Below are 23,756 nucleotides of genomic sequence, written 5' to 3'. Positions count from 1 at the left end.
GTGAAGAGCCGAGACCTACTCCGGCTATCTTCGGGGAGCGTGACGTGCCATAGCCGGCCGTCAATCATCTTCCCTCTGGATAGGAACGCCCATTCCCCGCGGGGAGTCGGAATCTTCACTATAGGATTAAACATTGAGTACAGGGCAAAAAAATAAATAAAGGCATACTGTAGCTCGCGCTACTATGCTTAATTTAATGCTAGAATGATGTTATTGAGGGTGAACCACCGCTTTAACGAGACCGAGATGCTGAGGGCGGCTCACCTTTGCGACCTGGCGCAATCCGCCCCCTGGAGTTGGGACAGAGGGGGAAGGCGCAAGGAGGCACCGGTACCAGCAGTGAAGCTAAAGTCTTGATAGGAATTGTGAGACAGTAGGCTAGCTGGTAGTAGATCACTGGAGACAAGCTGTGGATCAGATAACGACAGTTAAGGTACACACAGAGCACGTTGCAAAGGGCAAGGACTAAAGGCGGATCGGGGGTGCAAGCAGAAGGTCAAGGGCTGGAGAAGGTAGCGAGTCCAGAGGTACAGGCCAGAGGTCAGGGGCAGGAGACAGCAGCAATCCAGGGACGTAAGCCAGAGGTCAGGTTCAGGAGAGAGAGCAGAGTCGTAAGGAAATCCGGGTCAACAGGGCAGATTCAGTAACAAGAAGCACATGGCAGGAGCTGACGACAAACCAGCAACCTGTCATGAGACAGGGGCTGGTTTAAATAGGCCAGTCAGGCCTCTGATTGGCTCTGGGGAGAGGGCGTGTGTGCGTGCCCATGCACGCCCGAGCGGGCGCCGTGCCGCCTGACTGTGCATGCGCTGCACCGTTCGCGCGCGGGCATGCGCCGAAGCGCTGTTCTACCACGCATGTGCGCTATTCTGTGGCTGGCTGGGTTGGCTCCCTGACACCACCTGTGGTTACAATGCAGTAGGGCAGCCGCTCAGCACTGGACCCAGAAGACCACGGTGATCACTGTACAAATGGCAACTACTACAGTGATTTTTATGTTGCACAGGGCTCAGTCTGGTATATAATATGCATACTTACATTGGTCAAAGCTGTATCAATGTAACTATGCAAGAACAATCATACCTAAACCTTAGCTTTAAAGTAAAAAAAAATGTAACAACCACTTTTATTTAAAGTCCTCCTGTTTTTTTTTAACATGGATCACTTATTCCAATACAGTTTAGTATTCCCATTACACTGTCCACTTTAATTTCTAGTCCTCCTGCTATTTTAATATGGAACACCTACCCAAACTCAGATTAGTATTCCCATTACACATTTTCTAGAAATACATCTTTATCTTTTGTGTTTCTTCAACGGTATGCCAAAAGAATCTAATCTCAGTTCAAAATTTGCATATCAGTGGTATAATTTTCTGCACACTATCTTCATAATTCATTTATTTTAAGATCATATTTGAATAGTGAACAACATAGCATATTTTTAATGTATTTTTTTTAAATATCCAGTTGAATAACCATCCATCTGATGCAACGCAAATGTGATTTTGTTTTGTTTTCCAGCACACAGCTGTGTTCCCTATTGCTGTCTTGGAAATTGTAACATCACCACATCACTATCCTCCAAAGAGAAAGGGACTCACTCTCTTGGGGATTTGCTCAGTAGCGTATCTAAGCTGGCAAGTAGAAAGAATACAGAATACTGATATAATTTGTTTTCCTTTGAGAATTTAAACATAATAATTTTAAAAAGTTTCATTTTTCTGCACTGTATACAGTATTTTATTAACATTATATTTCACTTACTGCCACTGACAGGATGATTGAGTGTACAATTGGTATGTCAGTGCATTTTTCATCATCAAGAATAACACTTTTTTTTTTTGTAATCCAGAAAGGTTACACTTAAGCCTTGTACACACGACCGAGGAACTCGACGGGCGAAACACATCGTTTTCCTCGTCAAGTTCCTTGTTAGGCTGTCAAGGAACTCGACAAGCCAATTTTCTCCATTCCCGTCAAGGAAATAGAGAACTTGCTCTCTTTTTAGCTCGTCGAGTTTCTCGACAGTTTCCTCGATGAAAATGTACACACGACCGGTTTTCTCGGCAAAAAAATATCTCCCAGCAAGTTTCTTGCTGTTTTCTGCCGAGAAACTCGGTCGTGTGTACGAGGCCTGATTCTGATCAGGAGCTGCCAAAAAAGCAGAACAGCCTCAAATTTGCCAGCAGCCTTGGAGCTGCTTTTGATATGAAAACAGCTGATTGGTGGGGTTTTCTATGATAGTAACCCTCACATCAAACCACAACGTCAGTATGTTCTTGATGAGATTATTGAAAATCCCTTAAGGGCTTTATAAATCCGAAATGTTTTTCCTTCGTTTTGGATAGGGTAAGAAAGGGTTTGCACGTTGGTGCATAACCCCAGATAAGGCACACACAAGTCAAATGGAGGTCTCTCAGTTATGTTGGAGGGGGTGTAAGGAAATAGGAACCATTACCTACATATGGTAGACATGCCAAAAGTTTTAAAATATATTGCAAACAATAAAGGAAATTACTAGCATAGAAACACCAGAGGACCCATGGGTGTATCTGTTACACAGGGCTAGAATGTCAATCAAACAATATACAAGAACATTGGTCCCCCAGCTATTAAATGCAGCCAAAAGTTTAATCCCAAGACAGTGGCAGGATCCTGAAAGCCCTACAACGAGGAATTGGTGTTTTAAAATAAACAAAACGTATAACTTGGAGTACCTAAGGTTTAGTGATGAGGTGGGAATGGAAGGGTTTGAAGAGAAATTAAGAGATTGGTTAAAGATCAAGCAGACAATAAGGCCTTGTACACACGATCAGACCAAACTGATGAAAACGGACTGAAGGCTGAAGTCTGATGGTCTGATGGTCTGGTGGTCTGATGTGCCTACACACCATCAGTTCAAAATCCGATTGAGTCCAACGCGGTGACATAAAACACAACAACGTGCTAAAAAACCGAAGGTTTCGAACCGATACTTTTGCGTACTAACCATCGGTTTTGACCGATCGGTCATCAGTCCATCAGTCCGATTTTAAAGCAAGTTTTAAAACTTTGGTCGGAAGGACAAAAGTCTGATGGGCCGTACACATGGTAGGTTTGGACTGATGAAACTGAACTTCAGTCCGTTTTCATCAGTTTGGACTGATCGTGTGTACAGGGCCTAAGATTAGCAGAAATGATGGGAGCATAGAAGGGGGCAAGGAAAGATATAAGTAAGAGGCTAGGCACTTGAATGTAGAAAAGAATGGCCTGAGAGGAGGGGGAGTGGGGGAGGGCTGGGATGGGGGGAGGTAAACCATTTTTGTAACATGTGGTGCAATGCCAATAAGTGTATCTCGGCTTTGATTGAATTTTATATGTTATAAAGAAATCTAATAAAGAAAAAAAGAAAAAAAGAAAGGGTTATCAAGTTTTATCAACACATTCCTGTCTTCCGCTGAAGAGACTTCCTTTCACTTCCTGTCCTGGAGACCCATCTTAGAGATTTCTTGTGGTGTACTGAGGAGCACCTGGTACCTAAATTCATCTCACTTGAAGGACTTTGTGAAACATTTATTAGTTAAGAGCATCAAATACAGCAAACACATTTTGGGGGAAAAATAGCCCCACTTCTTCAGGGCTTTAGCGATGATTAATAAAATCACCACAGAATGCACTATCGAACAACGTTAAAGCTTAATGAAGACCAGCATCTCCTGACAGTAATAAAGGCAGCCACCTGAGGATCTTAGAGAGTTGTCACAGAAACAGGTATCCCTACTAAAGAGTTTTTCCTCAACTTTTACTCTGATTACATTCTAGATTTTTCCCTTGCTTTGTTTTTCTGTGGCAATGGTCTCCTGGACAAAGCGAGAGAGTGAATCTCCTCAATGGGTACACAGACAGCAATAAACATATTGACAAAGGGTCCTTACTGCCCCACCACCCCAAAGCACTATGTCCCCATGTTGATGGGGACCAAGGCCTCTTCCCGACGACCCTGGGCAGTGGTTTTGGAGTTCCGTGGGTAGGGGGCTTATCAGAATTTGGAAGCCCCCTTTAACAGGAGTGTCCCCAGATCCCGCCCCCTATGTATAGGGTATATTGTACCCCTTCTCATTCACCAAAAAAAGTGTTAAAAATAAAGAAAAACATTACATGGTTTTTGACAATTCCTTTATTAAAAATAAATAAATAAATAAAATGTCCCCCCAATGTAGATCCTCTCATGCCGCACTTCGCACTGCTGAACCAGAAAAAAAGAAAACCCTCCGGCCTTGTCAAATGCTTACCACGGACTGCCTGCTACCCTGTCTGACATTTCCTAAATAGATAAGAGGCAGAGCCACACAATGAGATCACCTGGTGACCTTGCCCCCTTGTGACATCATCTACCCAGTAAGCCTCAGTCATGATGTCACAAGGGGGTGGGTCACCCGCTGATGTCATCAGGTGACTTTGCCCTTAGTTATTAATGAAATGTCAGACAGAAGAGGAGGCAATCCATGGAAATCTCTGGACGAAGCCAGAGGTTTTTTTCTTCTTTTTTCAGGTTTGTGGTGCAGCAGGCGGTTTGAGATGGATCTACATTAATAAAGGAATTGTCAAAGACGTGTTTATTGTCTTTTTACACATTTTTGGTGAATGGGTGGGGGTAATATGTACCCAATACTCATATACACAAAAGGTCTTCCCCTTGTTAAAGGGGGCTTCCAGATTCCGATAAGCCCTCCACCCGCAGACCCCCACAATCACAGTCCAGGGTGGTGGGGAAGAGAGCCTTATCCTCATCAACATGGTGACAAGGTGCTTTGGGGCGGAGGGGGGGGGGCAGATCTAGCCGAATCTCCAAATAACCAAAAATGTATCCGAATTTGTATTTTGACTGAAACGAATTGCACATGTCTACAATGCTCCAACGTTGCTGTGATCTGGGCCTAAGGCAGCCATCACATCTAAGGACTTGTATGCTGCAATATAATACAATTTTGGTTTTGGTTTAGATAAAGCTAGTGTTTGCTAAACATAGCTAGTTATCGCTACACAAGAGACATGAGTTACTAAAGACAAATAGATTGTTGCACTTTGCAAGAGAATTTTCCCCGGAGCTTAGGAAATGCAGTGAAATTTCACATTGCAAAGAATGCTTAATTACTGTATGTGTAAGGAAAACTACAACAACAACAACAAAAATTTTTTTGCTTGCATATGATTTAATGATGGAAGTCAACAGAGCTTCATCTCAACTACTAAGTTGTGGGGAAATTTCCCTTACAGCTTGAAAAGTCTGTTTGCCTTTAGTAAATCAACCCCATACAGTTGCACGTAGTAGTGAATGATTGCACAAATGTGGGTTATTGTGCTTTCATTAATGATGAATTAGTATTACATGCTACACTCTATTGTTCCCTATATGTAATAATCAATTGTAAATCACTAGCAATCATAGGCGATTTTAGGAGCATTGTTACATTAGCAAAAATCTCTTTTGCACAGACAGCTTTTATTACTCTTAAGAAATATCTGTCAGTGTCTTCTATTTCCACCTCCACAATACCCTCCGAGTCCTCATAAAGCTCTATTCCCACCCCTTTTATCTATTCATCACTTTGTCTCTGGCAAATTTCCATTGAATTTTATAATGATGTCTAAACAGTGAATGATTTGTTGGCCAAAACTACTGTAGCAAGGTTAAAAAAAATCTATATATGGGAAATATTTAATCTATGTTTGTGAATTGAACATTTTTCGAAGTATCAAGAGATAAAAAATAAAACAAACTGAACTACCTAAGCCTATTATTCTTAAAGGGGTTGTAAAGGTAAAAGTTTTTTCACCTTAATGCATTCTATGCATTAAGGCGAAAAAACTTCCGACTATACCGCCCCCCCCCGGCCCCCCATTATACTTACCTGACCCCTCGAAAATCCCATGCTCGGCCCCGACATCCTCTTCGTCTCTCAGCCTGGCCGTTGATTGGCTAGAGCCAATGGATTGAAAGCATCGCAGTCATTGGCTGACGCTGCTGTTAATCACATCCAATGACACGGCGCGCCGAGGGGCGGGGTCGAGTAATACAGCGAGCGGCTATGGCCGCTCGCTGTATCACGGAAGCCCGCCCGCAATGACTCCACACAATGCGAGGGAGCTTGCATGACTGTGTGGAGTTCTTGCGGGGAGGACCAGAGACAGCCGCCGAGGGACCCCAGAAGACGTGGATCGGGGCCACTCTGTGCAAAACGAGCTGCACAGTGGAGGTAAGTATAACATGTTTGTTATTTTTTATTTCTTTTATTTACAACCCCTTTAACCATTTGTGGACCGCCCAACGATGATATATGTTGGCAGAATGGCACGGCTAAGCACAGGCACGTACAGGTACGTTGCCCTTTAAGAGCCCAGCCATGGGTCGCCAGAGGTGAGTGTAAACAAACCTTCCCCGTTGTTCTCTGTGGCTTGTCACTGATCGTCTGTTCCCCCCTACAGTAAGAATCACTCCCTTAGGGCACACTTAACCCATTAGCGCCCCCTAGTGGATAACCCCTTTATTGCCAATGTCATTTTCCCAGTAATCAGTGCATTTTTATAGCACTTTTCGCTGTCCCAAAAATGTGTCAAAAGTGTCCGATGTGTCCGCAAAAAAATCGCTGATCACCGCCATTACTTGTAAAAAAAATTTTTATAAAAATGCCACAAAACTATCCCCTATTTTGAAAACGCTATAACTTTTGCGCAAACCAATCAATAAATGCTTACTGCGATTTTTTTTTTTTACCAAAAAATATGTAGAAGAATACATATCGGCCAAAACTGAGGAAAAAATATGTTTTTTTGGGGGGATATTTATTATAGCAAAAAGTAAAAAAAAAAATCTAAATTGTGGCTCTATTTTTGTTTATAGCGCAACAAAATAAAAACCGCAGAGGTGATCAAATACCACCAAAAGAAAGCTCTATTTTTGGGAAAAAATGGACGTAAATTTTGTTTGGGAGCCACGTCGCACGATCGCACAATTGTCAGTTAAAGCGATGCAGTGCCGAATCGCAAAAAGGGGCCAGGTCCTTAACCTGCATAATGGTCCGGGTCTTAAGTGGTTAAACATGCCTAGGCTAATGAGAAAAGTTTCCAAACATAGCCTTTTATTTGTTTAATTCAAGACCTGCTATCCCAGAGACTCAACATTAGGGATAAGGCTCCTATTTGAAGCTGCCATGGTTTTGCAGTGGATGTAGAGGGTTTAAAATTCATGGTCGTGGCAAAATAATGTGATAATTCAACAGACCATATTCTTATAATGCCCAACTTTTGAACTTAGGTCAGCTATGTTAATGAAATAAATTGGTGTGGTTTTTGGATTCTCCCTACTTAAATTATAAATATTTACTATCTTGTCTGTTACTGTAGTTAGCTAGTCTATCAAAGCTCTGATAATATTAATGGTGATAATATTATAACAATATTGGCTATAGAGAAGCAAATGTCTTTATTTACAAGGAAAGTAGAACACTAACATAGAAATCTAAAAGAATATTACAGAGCATATATAAATAAAAGAGCAGAGCTGATAGAGCCGTGTCCAATCACAGCTGATTACGGATATAAACAGAAGCCGGTTATCGGCACTCGTTTCATCATGCTAACAGCATGAGGAGAAGAGAGACAATAACTGGCTTCTCTAAAAGGCACAACTGCACTGAAAATCAGGACACTGATTATCAGTGTCCTGATTATCAGTGCAGTCCCAACAGTGTCTACCAGTGCTGCCAATCAGTGCCCACCAGTGCTGCCAATCAGTGCCCAGTGTTGCCAATCAGTGCCCATCAGTGCCTCCTCATCATTGTCAACTATCAGTGCCGCCTATCAGTGCCACCTATCAGTACTACCTATCAGTGCCCATCAGTGCTGCCTACCAGTGCCCATTGTGCCACCTATAACTGCCCATCTGTGCCTCCTCATCAGTGCAGCCTCGTCAGTGCCTCCTCATCAGTGCCCACCAGTGCTGCCTCATCAGTGTCCACCAGTGCAGCTTATCAGTGCCCATGAATGCTCATCAGTGCAGCATGTCAGTGCCTATCAGTGCAGGCTCATCAGCGCACATCAGTGAAGGAGAAAAAATACCTGCTTGCAACATTTTATAACAAACGATGAAAATGTCTTGGTTTTTGTTTTTCAACATTTCTGAACTTTATTTGTTTATTTAGCAAAAAAATTAAAAACCTAGTGGTGATTAAATACCACCAAAAGAAAGCTTTTTGTGTGAAAAAAATTGATGAAAATTTCCTTTGGGTACAGTGTTGCATGACCGAGCAATTGTCATTCAAAGCTGAAAATTTGCCTGGGAAGGAAGGGGTTAAAAGTGCCCAGTAGATAAGTGGTTAAAGCACTCAAAAACACCACCCACTCTGATGCCCTTGTGCCCGCCTTGTATAGTCCTCTGTCCAATGAGCGACAGTCCATAAACTTTAAAGGGCTGCCGTTTCTAATCACCAGTATAGTATTACCCTGAACATCCTTAATGTTCATTAAGAATCATAGATGATCACATTTTTCTCATGAACAACATAGTTCACATATTCAATATTACAATGGATGCGTAAACTTTGACATGTTTTGGCAAATCATTTTCGGCTTCATCAGGAGTTGTATGCATCAATCTGATCTGTATGACAAACTATCTACAAAAAATATATATACAGATTTTAATTTAAGAATTGTACAAACAGTATACGTATGCAGGAAAAGATTCAAACAAAGATTTAAATGACATTCATTTTACATTTATCTTAATATATTTATATTTGCATTGCACATCTGCCAACATTTTGGCTGTTTTTTAATTACATTTTAATTACATACCTGTTGGATCACATCAATTATGAAAATGGATATAATGTACAGTATATTTGTATTTGTTTCAAAGGATAAGGGATCATTTGTCAGTTATTTCTAAGCATAAGATGGAAACCCCTTAACACGCCATGTAGGACTTATCACAATTTCAACCTTATTTATTACAAGAAGAATCCAATTGGATTTATGTTTTGGGGGGCTGCACGACACCCTGGCCTTAATGATTGTTTGAGCTACAAGCCCTTCCTATGATTCCTGCCCCAAGCTATTCATGATTTATACTCAGTTAATCACAATGTGGCATATATACATTTTTATTTGTGTTTTGTAATCTATTTTACCTCTTCAATAATGTTGGCTGTTTTTCTGAAGAATATAATGTACTACATGTATAATGTATAATAATGAATTAGTAAACATACTTTGTTTTGATGTTAACTTACTGTAAAGCCTGCTATAAGGTAGGTTAAACATTTTTTTTTGCATTAGAGCCGATGACCATCAGGGGGGTGGATTAGGCAGAGGGCTGGACGGATGCTCAAGGCACAGTGAGTTGCTTCAATGACATCACCGTGCCAATGTTGTCCATGCACGGTAGAGGTCACACCTCCATCCATTGATTCGCCTGTGGGAGATGCTCAGATAGAGGAGAGGTGTGGGTTGCGACCCAGGCCTCGCTTCCATACTTGTGCCCTGAACACCTCCTGTGCATGCACGATAGGACTAATTGCATCCACACGCCACCCATGACGTCATCCCAGGCGGGGTGGGGATGATAAAAGGTCGGCCGGCTGGCGGCTATTTTGTTGGAGCCATAATACCAACAACATCACAAGACCCTTTAAGTTAAAACTTGGATAATCAGTTTAATTTTACAAACTCTGCAAATGTATACCTGAATGAATTATTCATGGATCGCTGATCCTCTTAAATGAGGGGAGGTTGAAATCATTTATTTTAGTGTTACCATTGTATGGTGGATTGCTTTTGATAATCTAATTAATACATTATATGACCAGAAATGGTAAACATATGGTTGCTTTTATGGACATCCATGCAAACTATCTGCATTAATATGATTCATGTCAAACTATATACTATATATTGTCAATTTATTGATTATTAGCTAGGACAAATAATGGCAATCCATACAATGACAAGTAAATAGTTTATATAAAAAACAACGTAATAATTAGGTATACTCTTGTTATTCTAGGTCTGTATATTAATATACCGAGAATGTTACTAAAACCATAATGCTTTCGTAATGCAACATGCAAAATTAAAGCTGAGGTTTTACATGTAATAGTGTGTATCCCATGTCCTGCAGCTGCTATCTTGTGTTAAAAAACTCTCTTAGGCTCCTTTCACACTGGGATGGGAGGCGCGGTGGCGGTATAGCGCCGCTAAAAATAGCGGCGTTATACCGTCGGATTCGGCCGCTAGCGGTGCGGTATTAACCCCCGTTAGCGACCGATAAAGGGTTAATACCGCCCGCAATGCGCCTCTGCAGGCGGTATTGCCGCGGTTTCCAATTGTTTTAAATGGGAAGGAGCGGTGAAGGAGCGCTCTCTCCCCCCCCTTTTCCTGCAGCCTACCAGGTTGCATGCTCGGATAAGGGTCTGGTATGGATTTTGAGGGGACCACACACCATTTAAAATAAATAAATTGGCGCAGGGTTCCCCTTAATATCCATACCAGACCTGAAGGGCCCGGTATGGAATTTGGGGGGGACCCCCAGACAATTTTTTTTACATTTTAGTTTGAGGTTGTATACCCGCAATAATAAAAAAAATTTTTTACACCTGAAAGGCAAAAGGCATAATGAGCTAGTATGCATCGCATACTAGCTCATTATTAAATACTTACCTTGGAACGAGGTGTATAGAACTTACCTGGTCCACGCCGAGCGAGATGTCATCTTGCCTCGGCGTGTCTTCTGGGTATCGCGCGGGAGACTTCATTCCGGCAAGGTCCGGTGGCTGCCGGGCCTTTAGCCCAGGGTTTCCCCTCTGCGCATGCACCGCTGCAATCAGCGGCGCATTGCGAGGGGAATATCTCCTAATTCATACAGGTTTAGGAGATATTCTTTATACCTACAGGTAAGCCTTATTATATGCTTACCTGTAGGTAAAAGTGGTAGTAAAGACTTTACTACCACTTTAATATTCATACCAGACCCATGCCCTTTTTTATGAGTTTTATCCATATTGCCGGGACCCGACAATTCATTATAGCCAGTTTTGAATTACTTTTTTTTCCTTTAGAAATGTCATTTTGCTGCAGGACTGTTCTAAACACTGTAAAAATGTGCCATTTTACAGGCATACTATAGTCACCCCACAGGCATGAAATCTAAAGGAATATTCCGTTTTATTGTTTCACTTTATTGTTTCACTGCTCCCGAAAAAAACTGCCATTTTTTTTTTTTAAATAAATTTGCATTGATACGTGTCCCCTGGGGCAGGATCCAGGTCCCCAAACACTTTTTAGGACAATACCTTGCATATAAGCCTTTAAAATTAGCACTTTTGATTTTTCATGTTAATCTCCCATAGACTTTTAAACTGTGTTCCGTGGCTTTCAAATTTGCCGCGAACAACGAATAATGTTCGCTATTCGATGAACAGGCGAACACCCGATGTTCGACTCAAACTTAGGCTTGATTCGGACATTGATCTCATCCATAGTCTCCGTTACCAATTACTGCAGCTGCTGTCAGTGCTGTGTTAACTATATGTAGCATCATGTACATATAGTATGCAGTGCTGTTTTCCGGCAGTATGGGGACTTCCTGTCTGCTGCCAGAAGAAAACAATCAGGTTGATTCTCAGCCATTCAAAGGATTATATTTTTATCAATGCATACAAGGCTTCCTCTGAGTGGTTGAGGTGGAGAATGTGATGTCATCTGCCCTCCTCTCCACCTCAGCCATTCAGAGGAAGATGGAATTGGGCTATAAGAACAAAGTCAACTTTGACAAAGGACAAAATAAAGATTAAATGTGTCATTTATTTTTTATTTTGAGCACTACTCATATGATACCAATATGATGCCTAGATAAAATGAAGGTATTTACTATTGTTTTGCAAGATTGCATTTTATTGTTACCTTACCTTTATCATGATATTTATATTTAGCAAAAAAAGACAAAGCAGCATTGAGTGTATTAAAGAATCCACATGGGAGCTCTCTGCAGGTTTCCCTTGAATTATGGATGACTAAGGGAAGTCAATAAACCAAAGATTACAGACAAGTCAGCCAGTCTGTTTACTTGTGTGTCTCTTATGATTATACATGTAAATTAAATTTACTGGAACATGGTTTTGACGTTACACATATTAAACTCTGGGTATAATTTAATGCTAATAACTAAATTACTTGTAGAAAATGTGATACAAACAGCTACTTTTTAGTGTTTAGAAATGTATGGCAAATATAGAAAGGTAAAATTTAAAGGGGTTGTAAAGTCAGAAGGTTTTTTATCTTAATGCATTCCATGCAGTAAGGCAAAAAGCATTTTGTGTTTTATCAGCCCCCCTAATACTTACCTGAGCCCCCTCTCTATACAGCGATGTCCATGAGTCCCTCGGCCATCCAGCACTCTCCCTACTGATTGGCTGAGACACAGCAGCAGCACTGGCTCCTGCTGCTGTCTATCAAAGTCAGTTAGCCAATCAGGAGAGATAAGAGGTTGGGCCGAACCACAGCTCTATGTCTGAATGGACACAGGAAGCTGCAGTTCGGCTCCAGTGCCCCCATAACAAGCTGCTTGCTGTGGGGGAACTCGATAGGCGGGAGGGGCCAGGAGCACAATAGAGAGACCTGAGAAGAGGAGGATCCGGGTTGCCCTGTGCAAATCCACTGCAACAGAGCAGGTAAGTATAACATGTTTGTTTTTTGTCTATTTTTTTTTTAGGCTAGACTTTACAATCACTATAAAGCGGAGTTCCACCCAAAAGTTAAACCTCCGCTCAATTGTTTTCTTTCCCCCCTCCAGGGTCGTCTTTACCATAGGGCAAACAGGGGCAGCTGCCCAGGGCCCTGTCACTGTTGGGGGCCCAAAGCAGAACCGCCCGTTAAGCCCCTGTGCTGCCCACAAATCAGCGCTGAAAATCATCAGTGGCACACTACTGTTTCCCTTCCCAGTGTTTTAAAATGTACAGCACCCCTGGCTTCCCTTTAGACGTGCACTTCTCCCTTCCTGCCACTGGGTGCTGCTTGTATATAAAAGTGAATTAGAATGTGATTTTATAACATCCCCAGTTTCCTCTTCCCGAGGCTGACTTCTTCATGTCCTGCTCCTCAAGGTATGTCACTGTTTGCTAATCTATATTGTAAATAGAAGTTTTCTGTAGAGTGTGCCCAAAGTCTTTATAATATTTGATGATTCACTGCAGGTCTGGTCATTGTTTTAAAAAGTTCCTCTATTTTACACATGGCATGGCATGGGGTCACAGCACCGTCTGTCCATTCTGCTTTAGCACCATGCGACCCCATGCCATGCCATGCCATGTGTAAAATAGAGGAACTCTTTAAATCACAGACCAGACCTGCAGTCCAGGCTGAGTAAGGCCTCAGAGCACATGGCATTACTGTCTGTATTTAACTGCTTGATGGGCTTATTTTGGGCCTGGCTGGTTCACATGTATGTGTTTTGGCGCCCACATTTGCGCAGGCACAGCAGCCTATTCATTTGAATGGGTCGCCATGCCTGCGTTTCCTGCAAAGATAAAGCGCATGCCTCATGTAATAGGCTGCGCACACAGCACACCTATGTCCATCAAGCACTGAAATACAGCACTGTCTGTCCATTCTGCTGTCTGCTGTGACTTATCTGCAGTTCCCGCACTGTCAAACTGCTGCATTTTTAGACGTTTAGGTCACGCTTTTAAAAACACAGTGCGTTTGTGTGTGCAAGAACTGCAGGTAAGTAGCATGGTGCAAAAGCAGAATGGATTTCAAGGCAACTGTATTTTTAAAATGCTGAATGCACCTTTTTTCTGCAGGAAACGAAGGCATGACAACCCATTCAAATCAATAGGCTGCTGTGCCTGCACAAATGAGGGCCGCCAAAACACATACATGTGAACCAGCCAGGCCCAAAATAAGCTGGAGGGGGGCCCAAAAATAATGTTTGCCCAGGGCCCAAACCATATTAAAGACGGCCCTGCCCCCCTCTGGTGCCACTGTTCCCTATTCCCACTTCTGGGAGCCACAGCCCCGAATATTGACATCACAGCTCAGCTAACTCCTCCTCCTCCTGTCGCCAGTTGGAGAGGGAAGTGGTAGGCATACGCGCTAGGGTTCCCGGCATGAAGCCGTAAGGCTACACTGCCAGATTCCCTTACCCGCAATGGCTGTGGCAGCTCCCGACAGCTGATGGAAACATCAGCTGCTGTGCAGACATCGCTGGACTCCAGGACAGGCAAGAGTCCGATTATTAAAATCCAGCAGCTGAAGTATGTGTAACTGCTGTTTTTTTTTTTTTTTCAGCAGTGGGCGGACCTCCACTTTAAGTCATTGTACCTACTATAGCAATATAGCTAATACTGTGCAAATAAGCCTTACATTTTTATATAAACAAAACCAGTGTTTGTCAACCTTTTTTCAGTCAAGGCACCCTTTAGAATTGTGCACCATCCGGGGGCACACCAGCCTGAGGGCTCGTTCACACCAGAAGGTGCGTCTGAGCGCAGTCGCTTTTTTGTGTGTTTCCACGTGTTGCATTTTTTAATGGGCTTCTCTATTCTCATGAAACACACACAAAAGATGCTGGCATGATTGCACCAAAACACATGGTACTGCAGTACTATGCATTTTAGCGGGTGCCAATGCATATTTGCTAGATGCATGGGATGTCATTGTAGCGCCTGGTTACTTTAAGAACCGGTGCTAGGTACATTTAAAGGGAGATCAGAGTGTAGTTAAACTCTGATCTAAATTGTTATGCTTAAAACAGGGTCTCTGTCTCAGCTTGGCTGTGCTGTGGGCTAATTTGTTGTACTGGGGTGTTCTTCCCACCCCTGTGCATTAGATGGCAGCAGCGGAGTCAAGGTTTGGGTGCTCTTCCCCAGCAGCCAATCAAGAGGGTTTAGCCTCGCTGTGCATGCTGGGGGAGGGTATTTATGGGGCAGACGCCATTGATTCTGGGTTCGGCTTCTTCGTCCAGTGTGGCACCCACCTTTAGGGTGGCCACATCACGGCGCCCCAGCGTTATGGCCTACCTGGCCGGGGCGCGCGTGCCACGCAGTGTTCCTGGTTCCGGGACCATGTTGGTCCGGAGCATTTGAGCAGAGACGGGGACCTAGTGAGTGCTGGGTTCTCACCTTTGAAGATCCCAAGCGGTATTGCTGTTCGGTGGGGAGTCTGTCTGGGGAACGCCAATGAGAGGCTGGCGATCCAAAAGGATTTAGACAAACCACTGGGGATCAAGGTAGTCGGACACTGAAGGATTTATCACCTGCCAGTAGGTACCTGGGCGACATTAAGAAGGAGATCCAGGCATAATTCACCTAAGGAGGATTGCCTCTGTAACTACAATCAGAGAGGGCCTGTGGCAGAGGTGTCGCCCTGACATTCATTCTAAGGAGATTCTGTGGCAGAGACTTTTCCTCAAGTTTAAGCTCATTCAGGAGGGTCTGTGGCAGAGACTAAGGTTCAGGTGATACTCCGGCTGCCAGGTCAGTGAGAGAGGCCTGTCCGGGTACGCTAAGCCCACTCAGGCAGGAGTGGTGTGGAAAGTCTTACATATGGGAGAAGGACTATTCCAAATACTACGTCTGAATCTGCTGTTCTCCTTCTTCTTGCAAACTCTATCCCTTTCATCACCAGTTCATTGTTCTTACCCGGCTGGGTAATAAAGAGCACAGAAATGACACTTGTTGCGGACATTCTTTTACTATTGCTATACACACCATTCACCCCTAGGAATTCGGAAGAGCCACGTGGTAAATGTGCCACCCAAAACAACCAGCAGCTCCTCTGGGGGTAGTGCTAAATCATTAATAATTATTAGCCCCCAAGCGCATCTGCAAAAGGCAGCGCATCTTTGTGCAGTGCGGGAAGACACACAATGTTGCATGTTTTAGCGCACTGCATTCCCTAAAATGTAGTTTGTAAGGCAGAATTAAGTGCACAGGTATAGGTAGGTATTAGGTAGGTATTAAATCCCGACCCCCCCTAACAAATCTTCCCTCCTAGCAAAAATTCTGTTCCCCCCTCTCCCCTCCAAATCCCCCCTATCACAAAACCTCTATCCCACAACATTTCTAACATCACTACAGAAGAAGTGACAGTGGCAAAGAGGAAGAGAGAGAGCCAGAGGAGGTGTAGACTGTGTTCTGCACCTCCAGATCGTTTATCACCTATCTGTAACCAGAGATAATCCTGTGTTAACTTTTGTGTAGACAGGAGGGAGAGAGCACAGCCTGCACTTTCTTCTGGCTCTCTCTTTGCCCTTGCTGCCATTTTACTCCAGTCTGCAACCCAGGAAGCTGTGTGGGCCCACTCAACCTGTCCTTAGCAACCAATGATGTCAGCTTCCCAAGTTGCATACAGGAGTACAGATAGCAGCAGGTAAGAGGAGAGAGCCAGGAGGAGGCGTAGGTTGTGCTCTCTCCCCCTGCCTGTTCACAGAAGTGGGTTGGAGCAGTTTTATGTCATTTTGCCATGGCACCCCTGGGGACATTTTGAAAAAAACTAACCTAAACCATAACCTTTTCCATTTCAAATTAATTTTTAAAGCTGACCTGTCTTCTCCATAGTAAAGTTATATTGCTATTTCTGATGCCTAGTTATGTTTTAAAATGTACATTATTTTTTACTTTTGAATTCCAAGAATTTGTATTTAAAAATCACTTGCCCCTACTGTATAACTCGTATTAACAGCCCATGCCGGACACTTCTTTGTGCAGAAGCCGTGTAGTGGGTGTTACTGTGTGGGTGAAGCATGTTTTCTGAAACTTCTACTCTAGACCAGTGCCTGTACTACACTCTGCAGCTAGACTGTTTGGCTGGAGACAACCTTTGAACAGAAATTGGAGCCAGTAAAAGCTAAAAAATAATATGGCAATGACGTTTTTTTTTTTTTTTTTTTAAACTAGTCTTTTCTACATGACAGTTTTTGGCAACTTTGAATACTTTGAATTGGGTTTTTGCTGAAACCATTACAAATGGTCACATTCTCCCAACTTTGTTCATTTATTTTCCAGGATTAATAAGTATTCATGTTAGACTATGGTGACCAGACATCCCCAGTTTCAGGGGACAGTCCCCGGATTGAGGACACTGTCCCCGGACCAAGTCTGTCCCCGGTTTTGTCCCCGGATTGGATTTGAACAGGGGCTGGGGCAATTTCAAAGACAGTCAGTGCAGACTGTCCGCCGCTCCTACTAGCTTAGGGGGGGGGGGTATTTTTTCCCATTATCTGTGCCCCTTTCTGATGATCATGTGCTGGTCGGAGCGGAGGGAATATTTCTTCAGTTTCGGCCTGTTTATCTCCTTGCCTTCCCTGGCAGAGGGATCTTCCTCTGCTCCCCACCCAGTAGTAGCCGGGGCCCAGAGATTGAGACTTGACAGGCTGTGAGGCGGGCCACAATGGGCAGAGAGTCGCTGATTGCCGCCATTACTAGTAAGAAAAAAATATGTCCCCAGATTTCATTTTAAAAATCTGGTCACCTTATGTTAGACCCAAATCACAGTTGCCAGTTTTACTTTTCCTTTTGTCTTCCTACTTTTATTAAAGACACTGTTGGTTAAAATATTATTTAATTTTATGTTTTTCTCATTTGTAGGGTTCTGTGGATTTACATTGCTGACGGAAACTGGGTTTACCCTTTTCTGGGATTATTAAATCCAGTTGGTTTTATATTATTTTTATTAAGCAGTAATATACTGGCTGCATTGGTGTACATTGCTGGAGATACTCTGAATTATCTAGTTTGGGGTAAGTAAAAAAAAAAAAGTCAAAGTGCATACTTTTGTTTGGCTATACTTTTTTTTTCTTTGTTTTGCAGTGTGGGGAAGGTTTGGGAACTGCACTTCCTGTCCTGCGACTGTATTAATATTAAACAGGAAGTGGTGAGACCTCTCCATTGGCAACACAGACAGAGATTGCATTTTTTTTTTTATTATTATTCTTTTCCGAGTAGAGGAATGCTAGAGTCACTGTAATTTTTTTTTTCTGTCTGCAGATTTTCATTTACTTCCAAGAGTTGTAATCTTTCCCCACTCTAACTAAAATAGATTTAAAGCAACCTATATATAATAAGATATGCAGCTTTTAAATAGAACAGGAAATCAGCTTTACCCCATATTTACCAAATCAGGCCTAAACTGGTTTCTCTTGGCTGGAAATCATTCAATGTATGGTCATGTTTATAGCAGGCAATGTTGACATAGTAAATGTCAGTGATTTCTTTTCAGTTTATCCAAGAAGAAAGGATGACTAGTGATTGCTAAAGGGCATTTTTACAGTCTAAATATATTTGTTAAGGAAATAAATGATAAACTCCGGGGCGAACAGAAATTCATTTTAAATAAACTTGGAGAGTAAAAGCAGAAACAAAAAAAAAAAACAGAAATGGAAGTTAAAGCGGAGGTTCACCCTAAATTACAACACTATATCATGCTGATCATCGCACCACAACATCTACATAAGCCAAATATATTTTTTTTAGGTGTTTACAATACCGTGAATTCGCTGTTTAAAGTTTGACTTCCGGGGTTTTCTCCCGCGGGAGTAGGCATCTCCACTCTTCCCCAGCGCCGCAATGTCTCCTGGGAGGATATCATGGTTCCCAGGAGACAATGTGGAATGCTGTCCAGCAAATGCCATCACAACCGGGCGTGTACTTTCAATGAAGTCGCCCGTTGTGAAAGCAACCAGGAAGTTTTACGGTGCAGGTCGCCGTAAACACTGCTCATGCGCAGAAAAGAGCGGTGAATGCCAGGGGCTGTGCATTCACCACTTCCAGGAAGTCAGTGCTTGTGTGCTTCACAATGCCCACAAGCAAAATGGGAAATGCCAGCATTGGGTTTTATAACGTTATCTTATCTAAAGCCTCGTACACACGATCGGGCATCAAACAAACTTTCCCTTGGATTTTTGTCCGAAGGGAGTTGTCCGGTCACACCCATAGCATACACACACTCTGACTTTTTCGGCAACAAACACAAACGTAGTGATGTTTCAACATACTGACGAGAGTTTAAAAGAGGAAGTTCAATTCTCCGGCTTCACCCTTTGGGCTCCTTCTGCTAATCGAGAGTTAGTAGAGGTTTCGTCTGTGTGCATTTGCAATTTTCAGTTTCGTGCAATTTTGTTTGTTTCTGAACGTCCGTTCGTCAAGCAGACATGTTGCGCAATGGGGTTGTGCTAACTTGACCCACAAAAAAATATAGAAATATGTTTGAATCATATAACCAAAATACAGTAATCCAAAGTAAAGACATTTGTTTTTACTCCGTCAGTATCACCAGCAAAGCAGCTTTTAGTATTATCACATTATAAAGAAAATGAGAATGTGCGCTGCTTTTCTTGATTTCAGAACTTGCCGCGTCACAAATGTGCTCTTTCAAATACGAACGCTAGTTTTACCAGACAGAACGCTTCCGGCTGGTCTTTGCTTCTGAGCAAAGTCCGATTGCTTGCTGTAGACACGGTCAGACTAGGCACCATCGGACTCTTGTTGACGTAAAGTTTGTCCGTTTGCAGACCGAACTTTTTGTCCAATGAAACCCGAAAAAGTTTGTCCGATGGAGCGTACACACGGTCGGACTATTTTGAAAACGTGCTCATTTTGAAGTTTGTTGGCAAAAAGTCAGACCGTGTGTATGGGCCTTTAGAAAACGGATGGGGGATGGGGGATGCTCTTGTCATCCAACAAGTGAGTACCTACATGTGATCTAAAAGCTCATTGTATGCACACAAAAAAAAAACGATTGGCCGCGGATCCTCCGCTTTAATGTAAACAAAGTTGTTTAAATGGCAATTTAAAGCAATTTTAAAGCATTACTAAACCCACAACAGTCAAATCAGTCTGTATATGCAGTAAAGCGTGCTTATTATACTCACTGTGGAACCTAAAGGGTTAACCCTCTGCATTGTGCAACAAGGATGTTTGATTCTGTCTTCTCTGATCCTCCCCTTGTTCCACTGTCCCCAATCTATCTCCTGGACAAGACAGAGCCTTTGGAGTCACTCTGCACATGCTCAGTTTGGTCTGTATTGCTAGAGATTTTTTTTTTTTCTTGGGAGAGTGCATCTAATCAACACAGAGCCAATCAGTACTGTCCAAACAGAGGGTCAGGGGTTCTGCAGCCTCGTAGAACAATCAGGGGAGAATGAAAACTCCTTCCTACCAACTTTAACCAGACACTGATAGAAGTCACAAGACTGCTATAAACTACTTTTTTTAATATATTTATTTTTAGACTTTTTTAGACTTTAGACTTTTTTTCTTTGTGCTATATACTACTGATGTTGCTGGACACATGATGTCACTTGTCAGCGGCGAGTGGAGAGCACCGAGTGCGGGGGGGCGTGGTGCGACGGACGCGGTTTTGCTTGTCAGAGCAGCCTGTTAGTTGCAAGCTCTATACAGTGCTCTGTACAGTGCGGGAGTAGAATAACCAGCAGCCGGGCGCCCTAGGCAGTCAGGCGCCCTAGGCGGTTGCTTAGTCTGCCTAGTGGTAGCGCCGACCCTGGTAACACTTTAAGTAGCAGGCTGGGACAATCTTGTAATGTAGTTCTTCTAACGATGCAGAATGGGCATTATTTAGTAGACTTATTCAACAAGGCGAAAAGCAAACATCCAAATATAGTTTTCAAAGATGTGACATCAGGGAACTGAAATTTCCGACTGCTATAGTTTACAACGCTTTGTGCATCAGGGTTGCTCTGTGAAATTCCTAATTGAATCAGCACATATATACAGTATGTTTTGTATGAAAGTATGGTGCTTTTAAAATATTTTAAATTATGTTTTTAAAGTTTACATTTTAACAGTTTCTGTTTTTCCCATAATTCAAGCAGGAGAAGCTCGACACAAGAAAATGAAATCGTAAACCTACTTGGCAATGCAGCAAGCCCTCCAGGAAGAGGGGAATGGATGTGTTAACATATCCCTTTTCCTATAATGTAGAGCTCAGTAGCAATCAGTCATAACTGACAGCATGTGAAATTGGTCTATTAAAGAACAAAGAAACAGTGAAAGCATAAACCTTGTCCACCTATTGAATTGAAAACGACACATTTTTGTGCCTTGTGAACTCATTATTCTGATTTAAAAATGTATTTAACAAAGAACAAGTTCAAGTCAGTCTCCGGTCTTCTGCTCCAGGAAATATTAACTGAAAAATCTTCACTTGAGTTATAAGCAGGTTGCAGACCACATAAAAAATGTACAGGAATAATTAAGCATTCACATTTCCACATTAAGGAGTAATAAGAAGTGACAACTGCTTGCGTTTATGAAGCACTGTCCGTTCACACCATAGAAGAACATACATTTGAAGATGCAGCAGATTTATTTACGTAGTGCCAAAATGTATATATGGAAAAAATGCCTTAGCATCACTCCATATGACCAATCAGCAATATAGAGACTTGCTTAGTGTACTGTTTTTAGTGTTTATTGAAGTTGTAGCATTTGTCAGTTGAATGACAAGTGGTGGCGCTTACTATTAGTGGAGGGTTCGACTCCACTTGAGCAGAAGTTAATGCTCCATGTACATTCTAGGCTAAGGATCTTGTTATGTTGCAAACATCACATTGCTTCAATTGAAGTAGCTTCTTAATGAAAGTGAAAAATACATGTACGTAAAAAAACAAGTCTTTTTACAATGTGTAATAAAGGTTGTACACTCCAGTAAAAATGCATACAAATATACTTCTATTATTTCTAAAAGAATATGGAATTTGTTTAGTTTGGTTTGGGAATTTGTTTAGTTTCGTTTCCGTAAAATTTTGTTTAATTTTAATTAAAATTGGTTAAATTTATAAATTTTCAAATTAATTAAAACTGTAGCGGCGGTTGCTACTAGTTACTAACATCCACCATATCACCCTGCTGCCAGACTTCCATCTTTAACTCTCAGAGACAATGAACAGTTATTTGCGTTGTCTTGTTTTTGTTTATTGGGGGATATAACTTGGTTGGGGGGAAAGGGAATATGGAATGCTCATAGAACATGTTGCTTTGCCATCATATTTAAGAACTTGGTAGAATAAGTTGAGCCTTGAAGAACTGATGAACTCTAACATTTACAGTCTCTTTCCCTGCATAACCCATGTCGACTATTGCTCCTCCTCTGCATCAACTCCTGCAGACTGTTACTCCCAGGACTTCTCTCCTCTTGCACAAAACTTCCACTGTAAACTGTAATTCCGCGTACACACGATCATTTTTCAGCATGAAAAAAAAAACGTTGTTTTTCAGCATGTCGAAAAAACGAAGTTTTCCCAACTTCATCATTAAAACGATGTTGCCTACACACCATCATTTTAAAAAAATGATCTAGCAAAGCGTGGTGACGTACAACACGTAGGACGGCACTATAAAGGGGAAGTTCCATTCGCCTTTGGGCTGCTTTAGCTGATTCACGCTTTTTTGTCTGTTACAGCGTGATGAATGTGCTTACTCCATTATGACTGGTAGTTTTACCAGAACGAGCGCTCCCGTCTCATAACTTAATTCTGAGCATGCGTGTGTTTTTTTACGTCGTTTAGTCCACACACGATAATTTTTTACAACCCGAAAAACTACATAGTTTAAAACGACGTTAAAAAATGCAGCATGTTCAAATTTTTTTTTTGTCGTTTTTCAGAACCTGAAAAATTATGTGAAGCCCACACACGATCATTTTAAATGATGTTTTTGAAAAACAACGTTTTTTGTGTACGCGGCATTAGTCTTCTTGTCCCATCATCTTCACTTTACAAAAGGGATCACTGAATAATCCCAGATGCTGACTGAATTTTGCTGTGTAGTTACTAGGCCAGAGTTTAGCAGCTTGTATTAGTTGGTGGACTTATGATCCCAGCTAGCCTGACCTGCAAATCCTGTGCCCACAGGCCGCATCGATTTGACACAAACCCCACAGTCTCTCCTCCGGCCTTGCACCCAGCTCCCCTGGCATGCCTCTTTCCGAAACCCACTGTGTCACACTCACCGACCTTCTCCTGCCCTGAGTCAATGATGGACAACTTGGACTGGACATGCGTTCCATAAGCTTCTCCAGCCCTTCTGTTCCAGGACACCTCCTCCATGACCGTGTAAGGATGAGGCTCCCTCCCAGCTCTCTCGGGCTCCTCCGATGGGCCACACACCCTCCCCCAGATGGGGATGGACCCCTGCTGCTATCTTGCACTCCATTCTTCACGTCTCTCAGCCGACAACCCCCCTCCAGTGGGATGGACCTGAGCTTAAATGGGAGGCCTGCCCCCTGCCAATTCCAGTTGGGGATTGGTCAGGGCTTCTCACATAAGCTCCCTGTCACTCCAGTCCTGTGCCCTGCCCCTCCTCCAGAAAATTCTCCCTGGAAGCAGGGGAGGTGCCCCAGAACTAAAGCACAGGTGGTCCCACCCACTGCTAAACTAACCACTCCCTGCCCCCAGATCAAAACAAGCAGGTCTAGTTTGAAGCATAGGCCTGCCTAAATTTATCTGCGCCGGCAGCTTACCTCACAAAAATCCTACTATAGCACCTACCTATGGTAGAGGGTGCTACAGAACTTTTCATTACGATTAGAATTCGGATTGGTTGAAAAAGGATCGACTGATTCAAATTCTGTGTGAAGAAATAGCTGGTTGTTAAGCAGTGGAGACGGGAAGCCGTCCGGCCCTGTGTTCTTAACAACCATGACTCATCATCTGGCTTCCCCACTGACAGATGAATATAAAGATAAATAATGCTGGCAATT

General features: G+C 42.6%; 1 protein-coding gene across 1 annotated transcript in view; it reads left to right on the top strand.

Annotated features, from left to right (window-relative positions):
• LOC120940720 (androgen dependent TFPI regulating protein) overlaps window positions 1-21,769 on the top strand; it is a 54,952-nt gene extending 33,183 nt beyond the window's left edge. The window contains exons 4-6 of the mRNA XM_040353727.1: window positions 1,524-1,639; window positions 17,627-17,778; window positions 20,866-21,769. Of these exons, the coding sequence (XP_040209661.1) occupies window positions 1,524-1,639; window positions 17,627-17,778; window positions 20,866-20,900 (303 nt within the window). The 3' untranslated portion in view covers window positions 20,901-21,769. The remainder of the gene's footprint in view (window positions 1-1,523; window positions 1,640-17,626; window positions 17,779-20,865) is intronic.
• Window positions 21,770-23,756: the final 1,987 nt, after the last annotated feature.

Source organism: Rana temporaria, chromosome 5 (assembly GCF_905171775.1).
Source record: "Rana temporaria chromosome 5, aRanTem1.1, whole genome shotgun sequence".
Classification (NCBI taxonomy): domain Eukaryota; kingdom Metazoa; phylum Chordata; class Amphibia; order Anura; family Ranidae; genus Rana; species Rana temporaria.
The sequence above is the reverse complement of the archived record's forward strand: the minus strand, read 5'-3'. Positions and strand labels throughout refer to the sequence as shown.